The 23,313-nt window shown below is 38.1% G+C and overlaps 1 protein-coding gene across 1 annotated transcript; it reads right to left on the reverse strand.

Moving 5' to 3' along the window:
• Nucleotides 1–4,715: 4,715 nt before the first annotated feature.
• On the reverse strand, nt 4,716–15,053 carry LOC108669063. Its single transcript, XM_018156347.2, has 2 exons — nt 15,008–15,053; nt 4,716–5,803 (listed from the first exon to the last, which is right to left on the reverse strand). The coding sequence occupies exons 1-2, from the start codon at nt 15,017–15,019 to the stop codon at nt 5,192–5,194; spliced, it is 624 nt and encodes a 207-aa protein (XP_018011836.1). The 5' UTR covers nt 15,020–15,053; the 3' UTR covers nt 4,716–5,191.
• Between the last annotated feature and the right edge of the window lie 8,260 nt (nt 15,054–23,313).

The raw sequence follows: 23,313 nt of genomic DNA on the forward strand, positions 1-23,313 counted from the left end.
GTATTAATCATCATCGTATTTATTTGAAATGAATATTGAATGGAGTAAGTTAATTTATTTTGACAAATGTTGCTCAAACAGAAAACGACTTTCAAAGTTTACACAGAGAAATTCTGAAGGGTCATAAAACGGAAGGAAAAAATATTGAGCGGAAGAACTGCAAGGAAAATGACCATCAATTAAAAGAAATACAAGATGGGACGGCATTTATCGGTTACCAGCCGCCGGGAAAAAAATTCTGAGTAAAAACTGATTACTTTACAAGTTACAACATAAAATACTGGTTGAGAATTGAGCCCTCAACTGGTGTTTTCTATACGATAAATAATTTTCTGCCATTATTTACCATCTGGCGCCTGTCTCTTATACACATCTAGATGTGTATAAGAGACAGCGGTAAAACTGTGGAGACCGGAAAAAGTTTTAGAGACCGGCCGTAAAATTGTGGAGACCGGAGAAAGTTTTAGAGACCGGCCGTAAAATTGTGGAGACCGGAGAAAGTTTTAGAGACCGGCCGTAAAATTGTGGAGACCGGAAAAGGTTTTAGAGACCGGCCGTAAAATTGTGGAGACCGGATAAGGTTTTAGAGACCGGCGGTAAAACTGTGAAGACCGGAGAGAGTTTCAGAGACCGACCCTAAAATTGTTCGAGACGTCCAACTTCACTCGTGTAGGATTAATAGCCACGAGTGTAGTGGATTGTTGGTGCGAATAAAGCGCGATGATAAAATCTTAAACCAATCTTTTGTATATGTTCATTCAAAGAATAGAAACGAAAACCAATATTTTGAATGATAAATCAAACTATATATGTAATATATCATTTTTGATCGAAAATATTGGGAGTTTCCATTTCTACGTAACAATTACTTAGGTAGTACCTCCAATTTTCACTAAGAAAATATTCAGGACTTATAGAAAACGAAATTTCACAGAGACTTTATATTGTATCATGGCAAATTGAGGAGTAATTTTTTAGTTTAGGTTCGAAGGTTTCGTTTTATGCGCCGAAAATAAAAATTTTTTAGGGCTAACTCGATTAGAAATGCAGGCCTAACACATTTCAATGGTTTGATGAATTTTTAAAGCTTTCATTTGTACGGCATGACTTTAGTCCGATTCTGAACGGTGATAAATTTGAGCCTGAAGTAGTTTAATGAAGAAAACGTATTCCATGAATTCTGCTAATCAATATCTACTTAAAAAATCATTTGTTAAATATCCTTCTTGAGTTTTTGAAAATTGTAACTACTGTACGGAATTTTTTCGAAGTGTGTACAAATATTTGATGTCAATTTCTTCATATCTGGAGTGAGAGGTTAATTCGGCGTCGATTTGAAAAAGTATCGCTCCACTGGGCCCATTTCACCCATACATTATCGAGGGATATTCCCTCAATATTCACCCATACATTTCGCCCACATCAGTGTGAATATTGCCTCCTTTTAATTTCTTTCACTATCCAGTTTGTACGAACGAATCGGTCAAGTCAAACCTCATAAAATGCATGCGCATCCCTACCAGGCGATAAATTATTTAGTTATACCTCGAAATGAAGTGTTGAAAGAAATTTATTTTGAAGTGCTCAGTACTTTTGCTCATCAGATAATCACTCTCGTGCAGTAATGAGTTCATTGGCCTTATTCTAAGGAATACTAAATAATTTTGAACGCTGACGAAGAGATTGCAACCGATTGCATCTCGTAGCAGCGTATCTATGCGACATCACTGAATGGTGACGTGAAGTTGGTTAATGCATCCATTCAGTAGGAATAAGAGTTTTGACAAAATATATTGCGAAAACTGCCCAAATTACTAAAAGCCAGAAAACCGTATATATGTTTCCAATTATTTAGTTGCAGTAAATTATATTCTCGACTAATTAACTAAACGCTCCTTTGTTTTGAAACAGAAATAAGTACCAGAAGATGACCTAACAATTTTGAAATCCATAGTACTGAAGAATTTATTTAAATATGATGTAGTATTTAAATAATTTATGGAAAACCTAATTCTGGATTTATTTATAGTAACGTTCTACCTCAAAATTGTGAATACGAATTCGAGATCTAATTCATCGATCACGTTTGATCCACTTATGTTTCTTCAACAATCACTATACTATTTATTTGAAATTATTAGTGCAATGGTTATGCTTTTTATTTGAGAGCAGTAATCAATGAGCCACAGGCACTTTGAATGCCTGCAAATATGTTTGGGGCTATTAAGAAAGCGTCTCGGTCAAAAAATAAGTTATATTTTACGGACGGATCACTTTAAGACTTGGTACACATTTGTGGAACAGAAATCTAAGACTTTTTTGTTCATGTAAATTTTTAGAAAAAATGAAATAAAACATGAAATTCATAGAAAACGGCGAAAAAGGGGTACTGTAGAAATCTATATCCTCCTAGGATTTTCAAGCTACAACATCGATATATATATCATTCGATGCGCAAAGACCATATCTAGCGATTCGAGCTCGCTTTTTTTCTAAATTCTTATTTTTGTGGGTAGAGGGGGGGGAGTTTTCGTCAGTTTTTCGATTTTCCTCCCCCTTTTTGCAAAATATAATGCGAACTATAACGAAATTAAAAAAAACTAAGACCATTCTCTACGTTTTTTCTTTACGAATCAAATGTTATATCTCTCAATGCTGTAGCTTGATAATCAAAGAAAGAGATGAAAAATAAAAGATTTTAAAGATGAAAATATAAACTTTTCAGGAAAGCCAAAAAACTGAAATTTGTGATCTCCGAAAGTATAGGTTTTACTTGCTCTTCAACAGCTGTGGCGAGCGAAGAAATAAACGCACATAGACGAATTTGCTGTAGTTTGTTGCGCATTTTTCTGTGCTTTAAAATGAACCTAAAAAGACAGAATATTTATTTATTCGATTCGAGACACTTCGATTTTTCGACCGAGACCCTCCCCTTAATGAGCAATCTCATCACAGTTAACATAAGGATTACATAGCTGCTTAAAAACGCATTCACTGCTCAATCTCATGAATTTTGATAAGAAATTGCCGTAAAAATCTAAATATTCTATGAACTTTTAAAAAAACTTATTCGATAGGAAGCTAAATTAATATATAAAATACGAACCCGAAAAAGGAGAAATCCCCCCCCCCAAAAAAAACAACCACCGTTCCTGGGATGATAATAAAAAATTATAAATTTGAATATTTTAATTTAGGACTATGAATTCAATGGGTGAACCCCAAAATTTTATACATCGGCAACATTGTCAAATAACCCTGACATTCTGGGATGTCTCCGGTAAAGAAGTCGGTAATGGTATATATGTTAACGATGATGGGCAGGCTTGTCTATCACACCATCAAGCACTGGGGGCAGGGTTGTCCATCATTCCATCAAGCACTGGGGGCAGCGGTGCCCATCATTCCATCAAGCACTGGGGGCAGGCGAGCCCATCATTCCATCAAGCACTGGGGGCAGCGGTGCCCATCATTCCATCAAGCACTGGGGGCAGGGCTGTCCATCATTCCATCAAGCACTGGGAGCAGGGCTGTCCATCATTCCATCAAGCACAGGGGTCCATTCCATCAAGCATTGGGGGCAGCTTTGTCCATCATTCCATCAAGCACTGGGGGCAGGGTGTTCCATCATTCCATCAAGCACTGGGGGCAGGGTTGTCCATCATTCCATCAAGCACTGGGGGCAGGGTTGTCCATCATTCCATCAAGCACTGGGGGCAGGGTTGTCCATCATTCCATCAAGCACTGGGGGCAAGTTTTTCCATTATAAACGACCAGAAGAGGGTGTATTCGATTTTAGACGCGATTCTAAACGGTTGTCGAGAGCTTACTGTCGTGTTTTGGTGAAACAGAATAACTACTGTTATTCTATTAACTAATTGTTCGTGTATGTATAGCAGAAGTTTATTCGTTGCACTTTAAAGGCAAGTGATGAGGATTGTTATAAGAGTTTTAAATTGTTATCAGAGTTTTGAGAGGCCAATCAGACAAATGATCCAGTCATACTAGGAGGTCCTGACTTGCATAGCTTATGCAAACCACTATCATTATGTTGCTATCTTGTATGCAACATTTTAGTCTTTGAAATCAAGTAGTAGCAAAATAGCATGAAAACAAAACTATAATGCGTATCATTTTAAATTGGTCACGATGTAGAAGAAATAAGTTGATGAACGTAATACTGAACATCTTTCTCAGAGCAACGGAGTGTAGTAGCAATCAGAAAATAAGGGAAACGAAATAAATAAAACATTGTTTCTTATGCACAACTTGTACTTAATCACACGCTTGACATTCCTTATACTCAGAGATTAATGTCAATAATTCTTACCATTATCACGTATTCTCATTATATATTATATTTATAGGCACTGACGAGCTGTAATCGATGTTCGATACCGGTGAATGAATGAACAAGAACATGTTATACCTGACATAAGGATAGCTATAAACTTTATGCAAGGATTTAATGCACAAATAAAACTTTTAGCTTTCTATCACGGTCCATCATTATTCAACGTGGATGTTTTTGTCAATAAATTTACATGAAATTATTTTCAAGCGCGCCCTTATCAACAAGTGCTATGTTTGAATAATCCCTTTCATGAGCATGCTTCTGCAGTGATGGTGCAGGTATTAACTGAAATCAATAGATTATAAAATGATAAATTTTTACGCAATCTGATTCATTTTCATAATTCTGATCAATCAACAGAAAAATATTGAGAAAATATTATAATTTGTTAAAGCTGTTAATTTAAGATTTTCTCTTATAGAAAATCATTGTGTGTAGTAAGGAGAAAAAGGAAATGTTGCATTATAAAAATTGACATATTTACAACTTACGACTGTGAAAATTTAATATAGAAACCAAATTCTCAACACCTACTATATTATGATTCTTCGTTACAGAGCTCAAAAACTTGAAACTCAATATTTGTGATCGAATTTGCATTATCCTGCAGAATTGACAGTTACAGTGTACCTACTTGAATTAATTACAAATGACGATGTGCACTTTAGAAAGCAGATAATTTAGCTTTGTCAGCAAAAATTTTCTTACATTAGTTATACTTAGTATCTCTTGTCACTATTCTTGGTTCTCTTAATTATTTACACATAAACTTGAACTTAACTTTGGTTTTTGATGCTAATTACCGAGAAATATGTGCATGTCAAGCTTTATTGATTTCTATTCATAAGAGGAATAAGACGAAACTGTTTTCTCTTTCTTGTGTTCAGTGCTGGGAGCCATAATTGTGTCAGCTTTGGTCGCATCGCCGTATGCCAAGTATGACGACTCAGGGTGCTGGTCTGGAGGGTTCAGATCTTCAGGTTCGGGATCAGCGCTGTACTTGCTGTACGAAGAATCTTTGGGCAGCGCCCTGACCAAGAACCTAAGGAATGACATGGCATCCGCACCGTCATTAGACGCAGGGATGATGGCATAGCTGGAGACCGGAGGTGGAACAAAAGGTAGCATCTCTTCCTCCTTGTCGTACACGAGGTAACTGCTCGTGGTTGAGGATGTGTCGTCGCTGGAAGGAGGAGGAGAAATGTCCCCGTGAGCTTGGCCATCAGCACGAAGGTATGGGTACTCTGCAGGTGGCTGAAGAGGAACCTCGAAGGCTCCTTCAAATCCATCGTAGGAATTTACTTCAGGCGTCTTCAGGGGTTCCTGGAACTTTCCCTTCAATTCCTTGTGGATCGGCGTACGTTTAGGACCGTGGACGAGTGGATCATATTTTTTTGGATACGCAGGAGCAGCCGCCGCTGCCGCAACCAACGTAAGCATTAGGCACACCTGCGCAAGATACGAAGTATATTAATTACATAGATAATATAAACTGTTGGACTTTCTGGGAAAATTTACAACGTGGAGAATAATGTTAGTATATTGGTATTATTAGTTGGCGGTGAAAATCTGCAATATTTAAATGTATTGTACATATATTACTCCAAAATCAGCTGTCATTATTTTTTCAGTGACCAAGCACGATTACCCAGCGGCCTTAGAACATAATAACGGCAAATGCCGTCGTGTTATTCTTCACGCGACGTGATAAATGCGCAGATGATAGCATACGTAGGCACACTTTAATGAACGTGAGCATAAAATATTCAGAACTCTTCCTTTGTTTATCATGGTCTGTAATATTAATGGGGCTGCGTCTGCAGCTTCATGGTCAAGAAATGACGAGGCAATTTCGGCCCACCCGCCTTGCACTGGAATGAGTTGCACCTGCGTCGTCGAGATATGGAGTGGCAATGTAAATACAATGTATTAGAAGACATTATCCATGAGTTATCACCGGTCCTTAATTTGCCACCGGTCCATGAGTTATCACCGGTCCACTAATATTTAGATGCCTCATCAAATTACACACTAGATGACACTTAGGATGACCTTTAAACGGACCGTTTCGGTCAAAAATAGAAAATTTTGGCTTTTCCGGTTTTTACTCTCATCTTAAAGCTGACATTCTGCCCTATCCAACGGTACCATTGCCATCTCTGTACGTTGATTTGCTTTCACGACAGATCATGAAAGGGGGCGGGTGGAGGAGTTAATTCTTTTTAGATAGGAGTTAATTAGCTGCTGAGCACTTTAAATTTAGTATCTACTTGAATTGCGCTTCAGTTGCCCGTTTAGTCTCATCTTAAAGCTGACATTCTGCCCTATCCAACGGTACCATTACCATCTATGTGCGTTGATTTATGCGTTCCCTACAGTTCATGAAAGGGGGGCTGGGGGAGTTCTTTAACAAATTAGATAGGAGCTAATTCGCTGCCCAGCACTACATAAATACAGTGTTTTCTTGAGGTGCAGCTCAGTAACTCGCCTGGCGTTGTATGAGGAGGTGCGCGTGTAGTCGCTCCCACCACCCTTGAGTGGATTCAAGCTCCAGAAACGTTTAGTTTCGTATCCTTGCTACATTGAGTGCCTATTGCGATGCGGGCGGGACTTTGTCGCGCTCTCCTGAACATTCACAGTTATTGTCACGGAAAACCTATCTCCTCCTATAGAGTTTTGAAGCTACAGCGATGAGACATATACCATTCGATTCGTAAATAAAATCTTTGGAAACCATCCGGTAATTTTTTCGATTTCGTTATAGTTTGGATTATATTTTGCAAAAAGGGGGGGCGGAGGAGGGGGAAATTTGATTTTTTTGGGAAAATTGAATTTCAGCAAGTGGGGGGAGGGGAATTCAATTTGAAATTCAAAAAAATTCAAAAAAATTCATCCAAAAATTCAAAAAAATGACCGGATGGATTTTATATATGGTCGTTACCAATCGAATGATACGTGTTTCGATGTTGTAGCACGATATTTGTAGGAGGAGATACATTTTTAGAGTACCCCTTTTTTTCACCGTTTTCTATCAATTTCACGTTTTTTTCAGTTTTTTGGAAAATTTACACGTACAAAAAGTTCTTAGATTTCCGTTTTACATATGTGTACCAAGTTTCAAAACGATCTGTTCGTAAATGAAAAAGTTTTTTTTCAAAAGGCCGAAACGGTCCCCATAAGAAGAAACACGTACCGTTCCTCATAACGTTCCTGACGTTTTTAACGTATAAATGTTCGCAACGTCAATGCTGGACATCGCTCAAATCTGCATTAATAATAAAGGAGAACCATATGAATGATATTATATTCATGATATTCTCGAGCATATTCGTGTGACCCGCATTAGCATTTCTCACTCTGCAGCCTTGAAAGCCTTGCCGCATCCTCCTTCATACGCCGAGTCCAGCGTACGGCTTTCCCTCTCCAGAGCTTGCGAAACGTCCTGCTGATTACCGGGAGGAAAAGCGGACGCTTCACTGCATTTATAGCTCTGAGACCAAGAGTTATCCCGATATTATTATAATTGATGTGACTACTACAATAGAATGCATTTTTTCGTCTAAAGCCAATAATATTGACACCGCCTGCAACAAATCATTTATATCAATGAGCTACTCCTTAAATAACTTTTAAGCCCTGACAATATTTTTTTTGATAATTCATCGTACAAGTCAATCAATTATTCAAATCAGTTTACGTTGACTAATCAAGAATGTGTATTAAAACCATAATTCTACCAGCAACACTGAGTGACTTCGTTGACATTAAGTTCATCCTTCACACAACTGTGTGAGTTTGTCTTGAACAATCAGCTTGTTGGCAGAATGTTTGCTTTTAACCCCAATTAAGACGGTTTTGGGATACAGAGTGTACACGCGTATTTTGTGTACAGGGTGTACACGCGTATTTTGTGTACAGGGTGTTCCCCTGCGAATTTTGTGTACAGGGTGTACACGCGTATTTTTTTACAGAGTATACCCGCGTATCTGAGTTCACCCCGGGTCTACATGTTGGCAAATTAACTGCTATCTATAAAACCCGTGAAAACATGCTGCTTAAAAGAAATTCTTTGCAAGCATTTGCTTTGTTCGTGTAAATATGTACGATGACTTCAATGATTAGTGCTTTGAGAGATCTGTGTGGACAAGAAGCTTTAAAGAGTCTTTTAAAAATCGCATTCAATACTTTGGACGAGATAAACATGGAATCGCAGTGATTATGTCCACAATTCAAAATGTTATCATACGCGGGACTGCACATGTAATTTCGTGTCGCACGGCAGCTTGTATCAATTTTGTAGGTTGGTGCTTAATTATCTCACCGAGTTATTTCACGCCAAATTTATTTCCAAAAATCAAGTCTCGCTAATTTGTCTCTAATAATAATTAACCGCAGATCGAGTCATACATGCCGTTCTCAAATACAATATTGAACTTAGCTTTCGAATTTTCACAGAGTTGCTACAAATTATACGTATCATTACCGAATCTGCAACCAATTCAGTTAACTAAAGTCACGTTTGTATGCTTTGAACAATATTTCATCCACAGTTTTAGTTGTGCCTTGAACACATAAGGAACGTAGCATCCAAATATTTTCGTCGTTGCTAAAATATCAGCAAATTCAGAATCTCAACTGTCTTCATTTCTTGAGTGATCACTACTCATCAATCATCAATTCGTGGCTGGAAATGAATAGACGTACGAGTGTGGATTTTCAACTTGCACACATGGAGCGGCGGAGCATTTCAGCAAGTTTGTCAATATAGCGTATATGGTTACGCAAGTAACGTACTGCATGATCTCTTACGTCATAACGAGAGTGTTGCAGCTCTTTATTTAGATCTCGCTCGTGTAAAGTCCCTAAACCTCACGAACTACCATCTCTTTCGTAAATAGAAGAGTTTCAGTTATAGTCATGGCTTCAAGCGTCAGATGTTATCTCTTTATAATAGACACACGGGCCGATGACATCATACTTCATTTTTTAACTCGTATGTATGAAATGCAATAAGTGAATGTACTTGATTTTCATGACCGATATAATACTTTCACGAGCAGAACTTTACTCTCATCGCCTTAGTAGGAAATTCACATCATAGTATACAGGTATCTAGTTATTTAAATGAACATTTAATGTTTAATTTTGTACTTAATAGTTTCAGTTGCTATCGTTCATTGAAGACTGCGTGCTCTGTTGTAATCAAGACTCAACTCCACGTACAGGAATAAATTTGCTTCTGCAACATGACGGCTTTCTCTCTCTGTGTACTAGCGACTCGCCAATGGATTGAAAAACGAGTCGAAGATCAAACTTTCGACCTGAATAAATTAGCGTGCATGTTAGAGTCACGCTCGTTTACTCACGCGCCAACACCGTAAGCAGTGAAAGTCGCGCGAGATCACCAGTGTTTTTTTGCCATCGAAACTTGGGCCACTCCACACAGCCCTTCAGTGAATTTTAAAGTCGCATTTCTTGTGCTTTCTTTTGATATCATGCACTCAGTTTTTATTTACTGTTTTCATAAGTCTATGGTTGGACAATATTAGGGATATTAGATGCTTTGCTCTAATTGATAAATTTTTCCACGCGAGGGCAACATAAATACAGGTATCTTTAGGCATACCTGTAAACTATTGTTGAAAAGACATGTCTTTTCCACTATTGATTTAACAGGGGCCATATTATTGTAAAGCATTCGTCATTGCGTGGATTGAATATACTTTAGGCGAATGTAATCTCGATAGAGACTGGCTTTACAATTATTATTCATCAATTAATCAATTAAGATGTGTGCAACGAAATTACATCATTAAATACCTTAAAATATTTTAAACCAGTCACAGACTTCTTTACCTCGCACGGCAAGATGAAACCTGACGTGATGAGCGATCACAACGGCCGACAGTGCGAGTAGCCGACTCACGCCAGCAAACCTCGGTCATGATTGCGAATCACGGAAATTTCAAAAGCCGCCAGACGCATATGTTAAGCAAACTGCTAACAGTTGAGAAACTCAAGAAATAGGCAGCCAAGTCTGTAACTGCACAAACTAAATAAATAAAAATCGACAAAACCACTTGAAACCTTTAAAATTGTACAGAATAGGTGAATCATCGGCTCTGGAATATGAGTTTTCCTCCATTGATGATTACACACACACACCTTGATATGATCTCGCAAAAAGTTGGTCCAGGTGAGTTTCCTATCAATGAGCATTGTGTATCTACAAAGATAGATCCTGGTGAAAGGTATTATTAATTACCATACTTCGAATTAGAAGAGCACTTTTGAGAATGAAAACATGAAAACAATGATTATCCAACAACATTTCCAACTTCTCCCATGATGCGAGACATTTACTAAATTGATTCGCCCTTTCCATCATAACTATTATCACAGAGCGTGATTACTTAGAGATGAAACGAGAAAATTTCAACTTTAAAAGCGCATGAATTTCGAAATTCTCCCAATTAACACCAATTGGACGTTGCATCAAATGGCTTCAGTCATGAAAAATCCGTCTCGTTTACATCATAATCCGAGAAAATCACGTCTAAATGCAGCACTAAATGCTGCTATTGTTATCGCGTTTAAAGGTCAGGTTTGAGTCGAGCCATCGCAGATGTCAAGGTGGCTGTCCCAGTGCACCACTCTTCGAAGATGGACGGGCATTTGCAAATACACATCCCACTCAGGGCTCGGCTGGACGGGCTTGCGTAAGCATGCAGTATCCAACTCAGCTGGATAGGCTAGCGGCTTGCGTAAGCATGTGTTCCACTCAGGGTTCGACTGGACTGGAGGTGCTGGTACAAGACTACAAGCGTGCATCCCACTCAGGGCTCGGCTGGACTGGCTGGTATAAGCCTGCATCCCACTCAGGGCTCGGCTGGACAGGCTGGTACAAGCCTGTATCCCACTCAGGGCTCGGCTGGACGGGCTGGTACAAGCCTGCATCCCACTCAGGGCTCGGCTGGACGGGCTGGTACAAGCCTGCATCCCACTCAGCGCCGGAGGGCGGCAAAGGTGAGTGACTTGCAAGGTATTTTCCACTCCTGAGGGTCATCGACCCGTGGCTTGACCTGATCACTCATATTGAGACTTTCACCCAAACTATGGGGAGAGATGAGTGAAAAAGAAGCTCTTCACGCACCGTGTGTTTGCTCTTGATGAGGAACCATCATTCAACAGGGCTCGTTGTTAATTGCTTATAAATTACTCAGAGCACTTCATTCACATAAATATTGACTGTAACAATGAAAAGTTTTTGAACGTCTCTTTTACAAAGCGATTTGTAAATTCAAGGCGAATTTGATCATCACGAAAAGTGAGTAACTTATTCATTAGCAGTGTTAATAGAGGTTACTCTGCAATAGACTGCACGCGAATAAATGTTTCCTTTAATTCTGAAAACGTTGTGCAAGACGAGTATCGGGGCAGCAAATGCGGCCAATCTTTAAATTCACTTGTCTCGACGCGACTACTTCAAAGTTTCATTGTTAGAGCAGTCACCCAATCGTACCATATTGTGTTGAAAAACAAACCAGACTTGCGATATCAGCCAGACAGACCATTTAAAGACACAACAATTATATTTCATAAGCAGAAAATTGTCCGCCTCGTACGTGATGAGTATAACGATGACTTTAGTATGATCTATCGCTGCATTCGTTAGGTTGGCTGGAGTAAGCGGCGCGGCTTGAAACAGCGCGTGCGAGGCCCCTACGTACGCGTGTAGCAGACAGGCCTTGACAGTGTCACTATATTTAACGAAGGACTTCTTGCCTTCACTGCTTAACCTGCAAGAAGGTTGAAGACCTTGCCCTGCGGTCCCAGCCTAGCATGCTCGCCACAACGAACCTCGCATTCTCTTCATAGAACGCGATCGCCTCATATTTGTGACAGAAAATATTACAATGCAATGGCGAGTGTTCAAAACAGTGTTCCTGAATCATGTTCTGTAATGAAAGAACATGAAGAATGAACGACCATGACGAAGGGAGAATTAACTACATACTGTTAATTGACTTGATTTAGATGGTGCGAGCATTAATCAAAAGCAGCTGAACTCGTCCCAAAGTTACAATTTGTCGCACAACGGAAACTCGATCATTAGAAGAGAAAGTTGATGATTATTGCTACATAGAAATAAAAATGCATGAGGAAGTAATTACGAGCAGGACGTCACATGAGCTTTACCATGCTTTATCAGACGTTTCGTAAACCCATGATTAATCTCAAGCGTTTCTATATGATGAGTCGTTAATGACATCACATGAAATTTAACAGTAAAATCATGAAATTGTGACCGGGTTATATAAACACGTCGATATGCTGTCGATATGCCATCAATGATGCGAGTTAATGATAAATTTTTAATTGATCCTGCGATACTACAGAGAGAATAACAATATAAGTTATATAACATTCAAGAACGTAGGGATGATGTGCGTATCTATAGGAAATGAAAATATCGCCAATCATTGTCACGCTGGCTTGACACGTTGCGAGTTCTTCACAAAACAATTCAAAGGTACACAATTCAAGGTGAATAGCATTTATGAACGTTTAAAAGTGTGACTTAGAGTTGCGTAAAGAGCACAACGTTCAAGGCTACGCAGACAAAGAGTATACGCTACATTATGTAAAACTGCGTCGCGGTGGTAATGAAATCATCTAAACGCCCTCTGGCGGTCGACGTATCTGCAGTTCGCGCGCTCATTTCTCGCGGTATCGGGGAAGTCTTGGTTTATTCGTTCTATCGGCTGTGAATGTTAGAACAATTTACACAACTCTGGCATAAAATCGTGATTTAAATCAATTGAAGAACTCATTAGGAAAATTTTTCATCATAAGGCAAAAACTCATTAGGAGAAATTTTCATCATAAGGAAAAATTAACACAAGAAATTGTTTTTAAATGAAGTGGACTGGAATATTTTCAACCTCATGCTCCGACGATGATCTTCAAAAACGCATAAATCGCTAAATTTCTACAAATCACGACCTGAATAAACAATGTCTGAACACATCCAAGTTGGGCAAATCTGTCATTGAATCGTGCAATCCGTACATTAATTTCGCAATCAATAAGTTGTCTCTATAGATTCGCTGCATGGGAAGGAGTTAAGATGGGAGATGAGTCTACGAGCCAATGGAAGCTGGGTACAGTGAGTAGAGGTCAGGGTTGATATGTTGGAGTTTACATGTCTGGTGACGGGACAGCCAACATGATGTAGTCCACGTGTCTGGTGACGGAATAGCCTACATGTTGTAGTCAACATGTCTGGTGGCCGAATAGCTAACATGGTGTAGCCCACATGTCTGGTGATCGAACAACCAACAAGTAGTAAGCTATTTTAGTTATCCCGACACGTCTGGCGTCGGAATAGCAAAAATGTTGAAGCCGTTCATAATTTGTCGGCGCTGCGTTCATCAAGCGACCAATCAAAAGACACGAATGTAAGGCTCAATTAAGGAAATTTTTCATATATTTAACTATAAAAACACCAGAATTATAAAGCTTTCGATTTTCTAGGGCGCAGAATAGTCAACATTTACAATCAAGGTGTATTTACGTCAAAAACTACAAGACTCCTCAACGTAGTGAAATGTAGTAATGTTATAATTTCGACCATCTATTTTGATATGGCCAACAGACGAAGAAAGATATATATATGGTGTTTTGTTTAGCAAAGTCCTACTAAGAATAAATCTTGCATAACGGAATTGATATGCTATCACTTTCGTAGACAAATTGTACTATCACTACCGTTAGCTACCTGAACCCTCAAAGGCGGTATTGTCTAGAAGAGGGACGTTTTCTTAGGTGGCAACATTGCTATCAAGTCGGCATAAAGGTCACAAAGTTAGTGCGGTGAATTTAAGCTCGTGTAAAGGAGTCTGGAATAAAAAAACAGTCTATACACTATGAACTCTAATTGAATAGATACTAAGATACTCTGCAACTGACTAGATTTTTATCTCACTGCGTTGACCCTTAGCCGCAAGATTATTTTTTTACACAGCAAAAAATGCCATCTTGAGAAAGAGGCGGCATTTGTACACAGGTGCAGTGCAGGTGCAGTCACTAACCGCTATCTGAGCGATCAAATTCAAAGTTATAATTCTTCTACCTCCATGTTAGAACTTCTTAGAAGAATTTGATTGAGAATTCTGATGAAGTTTAAGTAGCACCCAAAACAATATTGTTCACTAATTAGAAACTGATTGTTCAATAGGGTTCGATCTCTTATTGACAAGGTTCTCAAGACTCAATATATATAATCACTGGACAAAATCGTACTACATCACACAGTATAGCAGTCAAGTACATAACCTTGAATATTGTGACATTCAAGTTCCTGCAATTAAACTAAATGTCGTTATTTAGTGCTCCCTCGTTCCACAGGGCATATCACTTTGAACAAAGTGCAATGGAGTTGATGCTTCATCATAAGCTATCGGCATCCAGCCTGTCAAAATTCCAACACAGGTCCCTCAATCGTTAACATTTTTTTCAAAATAACGGCACATGAGAAGTTTCCTTTGCTATCAATTGGACAAACTATTGAAAAAACTAACATCGGGCTTCTCTAGTTTTTACAAAACATCATATCATATATTGCAAAAAAATGTACAAGTATCAACTCACCGAGAACTGCATTGCTTGATGTTTCTGCTGCGGAACCACAACAACTTCTGCAGTGCCGACCTTGACGGAGGCTTTATATAGCCGAGTAACAGAGCCGAGCTACAACCTGGAGCATGGAACGAAACAATATGCAAATGTTTTCGAATATTTTCCGTGAAAACCAGAAATCATAGTAAGATTTGAAAAGTGATTCAATATTCAATCCTGTTCAAAAATATAACTCGTTCGACAAAATACAATGTGCTGACAGGAAAAGAGAATTTAAATATAAATATATAACTAGATTTAGCGACTGAATGAGTTTTTTTAGAAACAATAAAACAACATAAATCAAACTATTCCAAAAAAGCATGCAAATTGAATTGAATTGAATTGAATTGAATTTAAATGAGCTAATAGAGCGAAAAATTACAAATTAGAAGAAGCTAGAATAAAATTTTAATAGAGTATCAGGCATCATTGTGGATTAATCGAAGAATATGACACGGAAGCAAAATCATACATGGAGAAAACAATGATAGGTTAGGCATCGAAACTTGACGTTTTTTCAGCATTCGTCTAGACTTGGGCAGCTGAGATTAATCAGGTTACAACAGCTGGTGCAATAACCTCGTTCGAAAACAGACGCTTCCTTAAAAAGAGATACTGTTTGCTTCACCAACTACTGGCTTTGCCTTCTGTTGTTCTCAGTAATTTTTAAATGAAAATAGCGAATAAATAAAAATCATTATTATTTTTATGCGCTAATCAAAATGGAGCCACGTCCTGAAGTGACTCCAGAATCTAGAAAGATACATGAATAATAAACTTTACAATTCATACAAACGAAAATTCATCCTGATGTGCCCTTCATCACACAATGTATTAAATATAACATTTACTATGACTTCGTATTGAATTACATTGATATATCATACGGCACGATTTCCGAAATGTGTTGTCTTGAATCAATTGCGTGTATAAAAATGTCTGCCACTTTTTCTGTTGAGGCGTTACGAATAACTGTACAGCTGGCAACCTCAAACTCTGCGCCAATCATCTACTCCAGCGAACTGCCCGCGGGTACAACTGAACTTGGAAATAAGCGCGCACGCTTACTCAACTCCAGGGTTCATCTCAGAAAACTGAATGGGTCACCTGTCTTAAATAGGGGGCTCATTTTCATTGTTCAAATTAATGGGAAACATTTTCTGCGTGTATCACTGATACGTCCTTTTGCCGGGAAAACTGGGTTAGGGAGGCCCACACACGATGGTAAGAAGTGCTTAGTCATTCGGACAAAATCTCGTGATTTTCTGAGTGTAAATCTCACGTTCAATCTTATACTTCTCATACCAATAACCGTTAGAAACAATCCAGTTAACATGGATGCGTGTATGATAATGCACAACAAACTTGAAACAATACGAATATTAGAATCACTAACAAGGCCATTAATTTATAACAAACTACTGAGAAATATATTTTACTGTTGAACTTTGCGTAGCACTAAGGACTGTTGAATAGTTACGTAGATGAGTCAACGGATCAAAACCGGCATGACATTGAAAATAATTTATGACTAAATTAAACCAACTATTTAAGTTTTTTGACGCAATCATTCCCACTTAAGGGGAGCGTCCAGGGTAAAATTTATCTCGGCTATTTACGAACGGATCACTCTGAAACTTGATACACATATGTAAAATAGAATTCTAAGACATTTTTGTTCGTGTGAATTTTTCGAAAAAAATTAAAGAAAACGTGAAATTCTTAGAAAACGGCCAAAAAAGGGGTACCGTAGAAATCTATCTCCTCCTAGGATTTTCAAGCTACAACATTGTGACACATATCATTCGATGCGTAAAGACCATATCTAAAACGCAACACGAGGGTTTTTAGGATTTCTCATTTTTGTGGGTGTGGGAGCATTTTTCGTAAATTTTTCGAAAATTTTTCGATTTTTCCCCCCGCCACCCCCCTTTTGCGGAATAAAATTCAAACTATAACGAAATTAGAAAAACGCACGTGTTACGTTCTAGATAATTTTGTTGCGCATCGAATGGTATATGTCTCATTGTTGTAGCTTAAAAACTCTAGGAGGAGATAGGTTTGCAGTGACAATAAGTTAACTTTTCAGTAGAGCCCGTCAAAGTCCCGCGCGCATCGGAATAGGCACTCAATGTAGCAACTCAATGTAGCAAGGATACAAAACTAAACGTTACTGGAGCTTGATTCCAGTCAAGGATGGTGGGAGCGCCTGCATGCACACCTCCTCATACGACGCCAGGCGGGTAACTAAGGTGCACTTCAAGCAGACACTCTATTTAACCCTTTCGTAACGGCAATGTGTTCTACAACTTTTTATTCGTATTTTTCTACAGAATCATCATGAACTTGGACCGAATATTGCATCTCCGTAAAAATAATTAAATATATGTTAATGGTAAAAATTATATAATCGGGACTAGAAAATCCCGGTAGCATATGGTTCCAACTGAGGTGACACAATTTGCGACATCACTGATTTTGATAAAAAAAACATTTTCGTATTACTTTTTGGTTAGTAGTTGAATAATATCACAAACTTCTTTTGGCAAACGCGTGTAATAGCTTATATAATAACATATCCCAAAAAGAACATATATTAATATTCCTTTAGATTGGACATATGTAGGCGCAGGAGTGTTTCTAATATGTCCCTGTAGTTAGCTATGCCTTGAATTTAGAGCTACATGCAAGTTATAGAGTAAATCGTTGGGCGGGACGTCACAGTCCCGTCAGTCAATTACTTTTGAGTTGACATAGGCGTAGGAGTGTTACTCATGTGTCCCTGTAGTTAGCTATGCCTCGAATGGTATGCTGTATGCAAGTTATGGAGTAAAACATTCAGTGGGACTTCACAGTCCCGTCAGCCACGAAAGGGTTAAAGTGCTCGCAGCGAATTTCCTCCCATTCTATTTGTTAAAGAACTACCCCACCCCCCTCCCTTTCATGATCTGTCGTGAACGCATAAATCAACGTACAGAGATGGTTTTGGTACCGTTGGATAGATCAGAATGTCAGCTTTAAGATGAGACTAAAAACCGGAAAAGCCGAAATCCAAATTTTTACCCTAGACGCTCCCCTTAAAATATATAATATTGAACTTAGTGCATTTCTGTTCATGCGATAAAAATCACAATCATAATTTTGCTTCTATAGTCTTATAATTGGTACATTGATGTTAACTCGACGAATATCGGTGAGTGAAGTGAGATGCTTCGGAATTTCTATGTAAAAAAAGGAATAAATTCTAACCGGTCATGCATTGGACGCAACGAGTTTTCTAATCGAACATTTTAAAATTAGATTACTACCAAAACTCCTATGCTCACAAACAATTCGAGATATTGTTAATTCGCCATGATCAAAATCTAAACAGTCGGCACTTGTTCACATTACATTGATCAACTCTCATTGTAGTGAAAAAGAACAACGTAAGACAATTACACGTAAATTGATAATGGAAATGAAAATTTTCGAGTAATTTTACATAAGTGGTAGAGTAAATTACTACGTAATATGAGCCTAGTACGTCACTCGATTGTCCTGAACATTGTTCTAAAAGGGCCAACTTGTGCGGGCTGACGTCATGTTGAGGCAGGTATTAGCTTAATGATTATCTCAAGGCTGCGGCATTACCTAAAGTTATGCTACCTCTGGTCAAGCATGGCCGTGCGCAGTGTATCTCGTAAGTCGTAACGGACCATCATGTTGCGAAGGGCACGTAGCTACTTCAATTTGATATCACAACACTGCCAATATTACTTTCAAAATGAAAACTTTTCTATCTCAGTTGCACTAGATATGCAAGCTATTTTTATTTTCAGTTACTGGTGGGTACACCCGGTACAGTAGAAACTAGAAATAAATCTCTTAGTTTCTATCATATACGAGTAAAATACATAGGATACGGAAAGAAAATTGCACGTGAAATACAATAGATTGGTTGTTAACTTAATGGGTTTACATTTAATTGAACAGTCTGCCAGAATATCTCTATGTTAGTAGTATAGTATAGTATAGTATCTTCGGCATTAAAGAATAGGCCTGGATAGGCCTGTCGCCGATTCATGTTGTATGTTAATTATTCTCATATTCTACAATATTTTTTATCATGCATTCTTAAACTTTATGAGCTGCAAGCTTCGGCTTGTGCCACGACTGCAATTAACATTGTTGAACCATCTACCTACTACTTCAACCGTGGCAATTAAAACGCGTTTCAACAGTTTGTCGGCCTGCGGAATGCTGAATGCTGATAAGCGCCACATGGCTGGTGGCAGGGGCAGCAGCTGGACTGACTGCAGCTCATGACGTCTTGAAGTTGAGTGGTCTGCATGTTTATTCGGCTTTGGCACTGCGCAATTCTTTGGTTTTGTTCAACGACGATGAATTCGTATTGTTTTAACAACATTAGAGGGTGTTATTTAAAGTTCTCTTATGTAGTTAGGAATGTTAGGTCAGTATTAAGTTTTAGGTATATTCCTGTCGTAGGCACTAGGCTGTCGATGTGTCTTAGCTTACTGTCTCACTCAGTCACTGACTCTGAGTCAGTCACTGTGTCAGTGACCTACTGCTGACGATGTGATACGTACATGATAGACAGACAGGAAACAGAGTGGGTGTGTACTATTAGTCATTACGAACTACGGAGCAGGAGTCACAACTCGCTCACGAGTCTACTGTTGACAATGACAACTTGACTCGAATTAGCTGACACTGAATTTGACTGAAAGCCAGATCTTCAGACCATAACCTAATGGAATTTGATGGTTGTGATTTGTGAATGCCAGAATCAGAATGGCACTAAAACAAAACGCAAAAGTGAATGGGAGAAATTGAGAATGCCTTGAAATTAAAGGACCCTAAGATTTGTCATTTGGCCGATTGGGTACCTAGGACCTATTTGAAAAATTGTGACGAGTTGATGAGTTGTGACCAACTCGCTGCATCTGCATCACTGATCATTGCATGTGCATGATTCAGGAGAACTTAACTCTGAGTCTCTGAATGAGTCATATTTGAATAAGTGCAGATAGCAATCATAGCATACATATCAAATAAAAAATATTTTAACTATATTTTTATTTCATATATTGGTGATATTTTGAAACTGATTCAGTTACTTGGAAATTGGAATGGATGTAGTTCAAACTGGAAAATTTGCCAGAAGCTATCCATGCATAAAATAAAATCCTTAAAAAAACTTTTTTAAAAAACCACATTTTTCTTGTGGACTAAAAAGTAGAAAATAAATTATGGCTCGCTCCAAAAAACATGTGTCGGGCAGATTTTTGATTTAAGCGAAAAGCACACAACACACGAATTTTGGAAATTTGATGGTGAACCGTGAACGTAAAGCCCGACCCACATTTTTTGGGGCCAGCCATAATTTATTTACTACTTTTTAGTCCACAAGAAAAACATGGTTTTTTAAAAAAGTTTTTTTAAGTATTTTATTTTCTCCTTTTTAGTCCCTTGCTGCACGGACTAAAAAGCATGACTTGACTTGTACGTATCCATGTTACGCAGCGTCAGTGCCTGCTCGTCTATAACGTCAGCGCCCGCACTGTAACCGGGCGCACTAGCGGGTGGAACAAACTCGTTGTTCACTTACTGAAAATTACTCTTTTAGTGCTCGTCACAGAAAACGGGAATTAATGAATTGCTTTGGGATTTGCTTTTATTTGAGTATGTATTTTCATTTATTAAAAGGAAAGCCAATATGTTAAAATTTTATACAATAAGAAATAGTTTGCCAAATTCATAATTAAAATTGGATCAATAACCAAGATAATTTAGGACTATAGAACTATGGAATGAAACAATGGGTGGAGTGAAACACACAGCAACTGAAACAAACAAATGAACATAAATATACATGCAATAAGAGACATAATAATTTATTTGCTATGTGAGGGAATTTAGTAAAGTTAATTTGACTTTAAACATGATCAACAAAATAGGATAATGAATTAAGGAATATATTATAGAGTTAAAACAGTCACGGGCAAATGCAAGTGCAAAAGTGATTTGAGATAACAATTAAAGTAATTATTGCAACACAAGCATCGCACTAAAGATTAATCAAACTGACAGATATGAAAAGAACCATAATAATAAATGACAATAGAACCTGAAACGAGACATAAAACATAGGGCGACATTAGACACAAATGCATGAAATACTATTAGTTTGCCTGATAAGCATGAAAGACGACAAATAATAACCATGTGTGCAATAAGTGAAAACAATAAATAAATGAAATCGATAATAGACATTTGTGAGCTGAAACACATGAGCTTGGTCTGCCCTAAGATTACCCCCGGTAACAGCACGTAATACTATATATATATATATATACTTTACTCAATTAAGCTAATTTGGTTCTCTAATTGCTAGTTTTTATGATTGTATCTGAAATTGTAAGGCGAAAATAGCCTGCATGCCGAATTTCAGATCTCTAGAGCAATCAAAAGTGGGTTAATTTTTGTTGTCAATGTTAACAACAAACAAACAAACGTGAAGCTAAGCTAAGAAAAACGTTTTAATGATAAATTGGTCCATTGGACAAAAAGGTTCATGCATGAACCTGTCCAGTTTTACCTGTTCTCATCATCTCATGGATTTTTTCTACCTAATTTCTTTGATGAAAAAGAAATAAAACAGCCTATTTTTACCCATGATTTTTGTTACTCAAATGGTGAGAGCTGAGCAATGCATGAAATGATCATTATTACCTGGCTCTGAGACTCTGAGTGGCTCCACCTCCAAGGTAAAACCTTGCCAGGATCTACCTCCATGCTCCAAGCCCTGAACTTATTTAAAAAAAATCATAAAAACTTGAATTTCAGTAATTTACTATCCTCTAAATAGTTATACCTAAATAACCTAATGATTGAAAGTATACTTGTTTATAATTTACCTATAGGCAATATGAAAAATTTATCACACTGGCCAATCTGAGTTGCTTTTCACTCAATTGAATACCATTCTTGAAAATCAGTTATCACACATGTAAATAGGTACTAGGTATTTATTTACTAAGTACTTGATGATAAATGTCTTGGGAAGGTCACAGAAGAGAATGATTTTGATGCTGATATGTCACCAAAGATCTATAGATATTTGCTCACTCTCTGTAGTCTGTACTATAGGGTGCACACTGCACAGCCACAGTGGACTGAAGCTAAACTACATGGTTATAGTTTATTTAGATAATTGTTAAAAGGACAAGAACAAACTCACTACCTATGCAAACTACTTGCCACATGAACAGGTGCCAAATCAATTCCCCAGCAGCCAGCACAGTGCAAGATTGGAAAATTACTAATTAATGAAATTTCATGGCTCCAAAGTGACAAATTTCCAAAATGTAATATGAGAAACTCTTGGCTTGATTGTGCAATTTTTCAATATTCAGATAGGAGATAATTCATCTAGCAGGAATTGTGCTGCTCTATGAAATATGAGGAAGCTCTACTTATGGCTCAGAAAATAGATATATTCCATTATTGGACCCAGGTATCTTAAGCAACAAAATATCAGAAGCCATTCACTAGGGAAAGCGTGTCTAGGCATCTACATCCAAAGTCAACCAATCCTCCTCATTTGCCTGTCAAAATCTTTGGGGATGCCTATCAAAAGTACAAGTTCACTGGTATAAAGGCCTTGTATGACCAGTGCTGGAGAATGTATTACTAGTCTGGGATCTACAGATCTATAGATGACTTGAGATAATACCCCCTAATCCCAGGTGATTTTGGCCTCTCATCCAGTGCCACTGAGAGGGTGGCCAGGCTCTACATAGACCAGTTCCATCTGAGGGGAAAGGCAGGCAAAGCATGCATGCTGTACAGAATGCTGCATTGCCTAGTCCATTAAGACTGGGCCAATCAGCCACATAAGCAACAAGGGGAAGGGGGTGTCAACAGGAGCAGCAGAACCTATGTCCACCAGCACTACTTTCTGCTGACATCATAGCAGCAACATCCTACCTGCCTTCCAGTCTGCCATAGAAGCTGGCTGGGGGTGTCCACTAGACATTTATCATGACTGAAACCTTAAAACTAGCTTTTTATTAATGTCTGTGTTAAGTAGGTATATGCTATGTTATGTACTATATGCTGAGGGTACATGTGCACCCTCAATAGTCAAGTTTTTCTTCAATTATGGAGTATATACTGTGCCATACAGAAGATTAAAGAGATGACAAAAGTTTTATTTATTTTTAAAAAATATATCAAGGAGTAGTAAGAAGCATTAAACATGAAAAATTAGC

The sequence above is a fragment of the Hyalella azteca genome, unplaced genomic scaffold, assembly GCF_000764305.2.
Source record: "Hyalella azteca isolate HAZT.00-mixed unplaced genomic scaffold, Hazt_2.0.2 contig5749, whole genome shotgun sequence".
In the NCBI taxonomy this organism is placed as follows: domain Eukaryota; kingdom Metazoa; phylum Arthropoda; class Malacostraca; order Amphipoda; family Hyalellidae; genus Hyalella; species Hyalella azteca.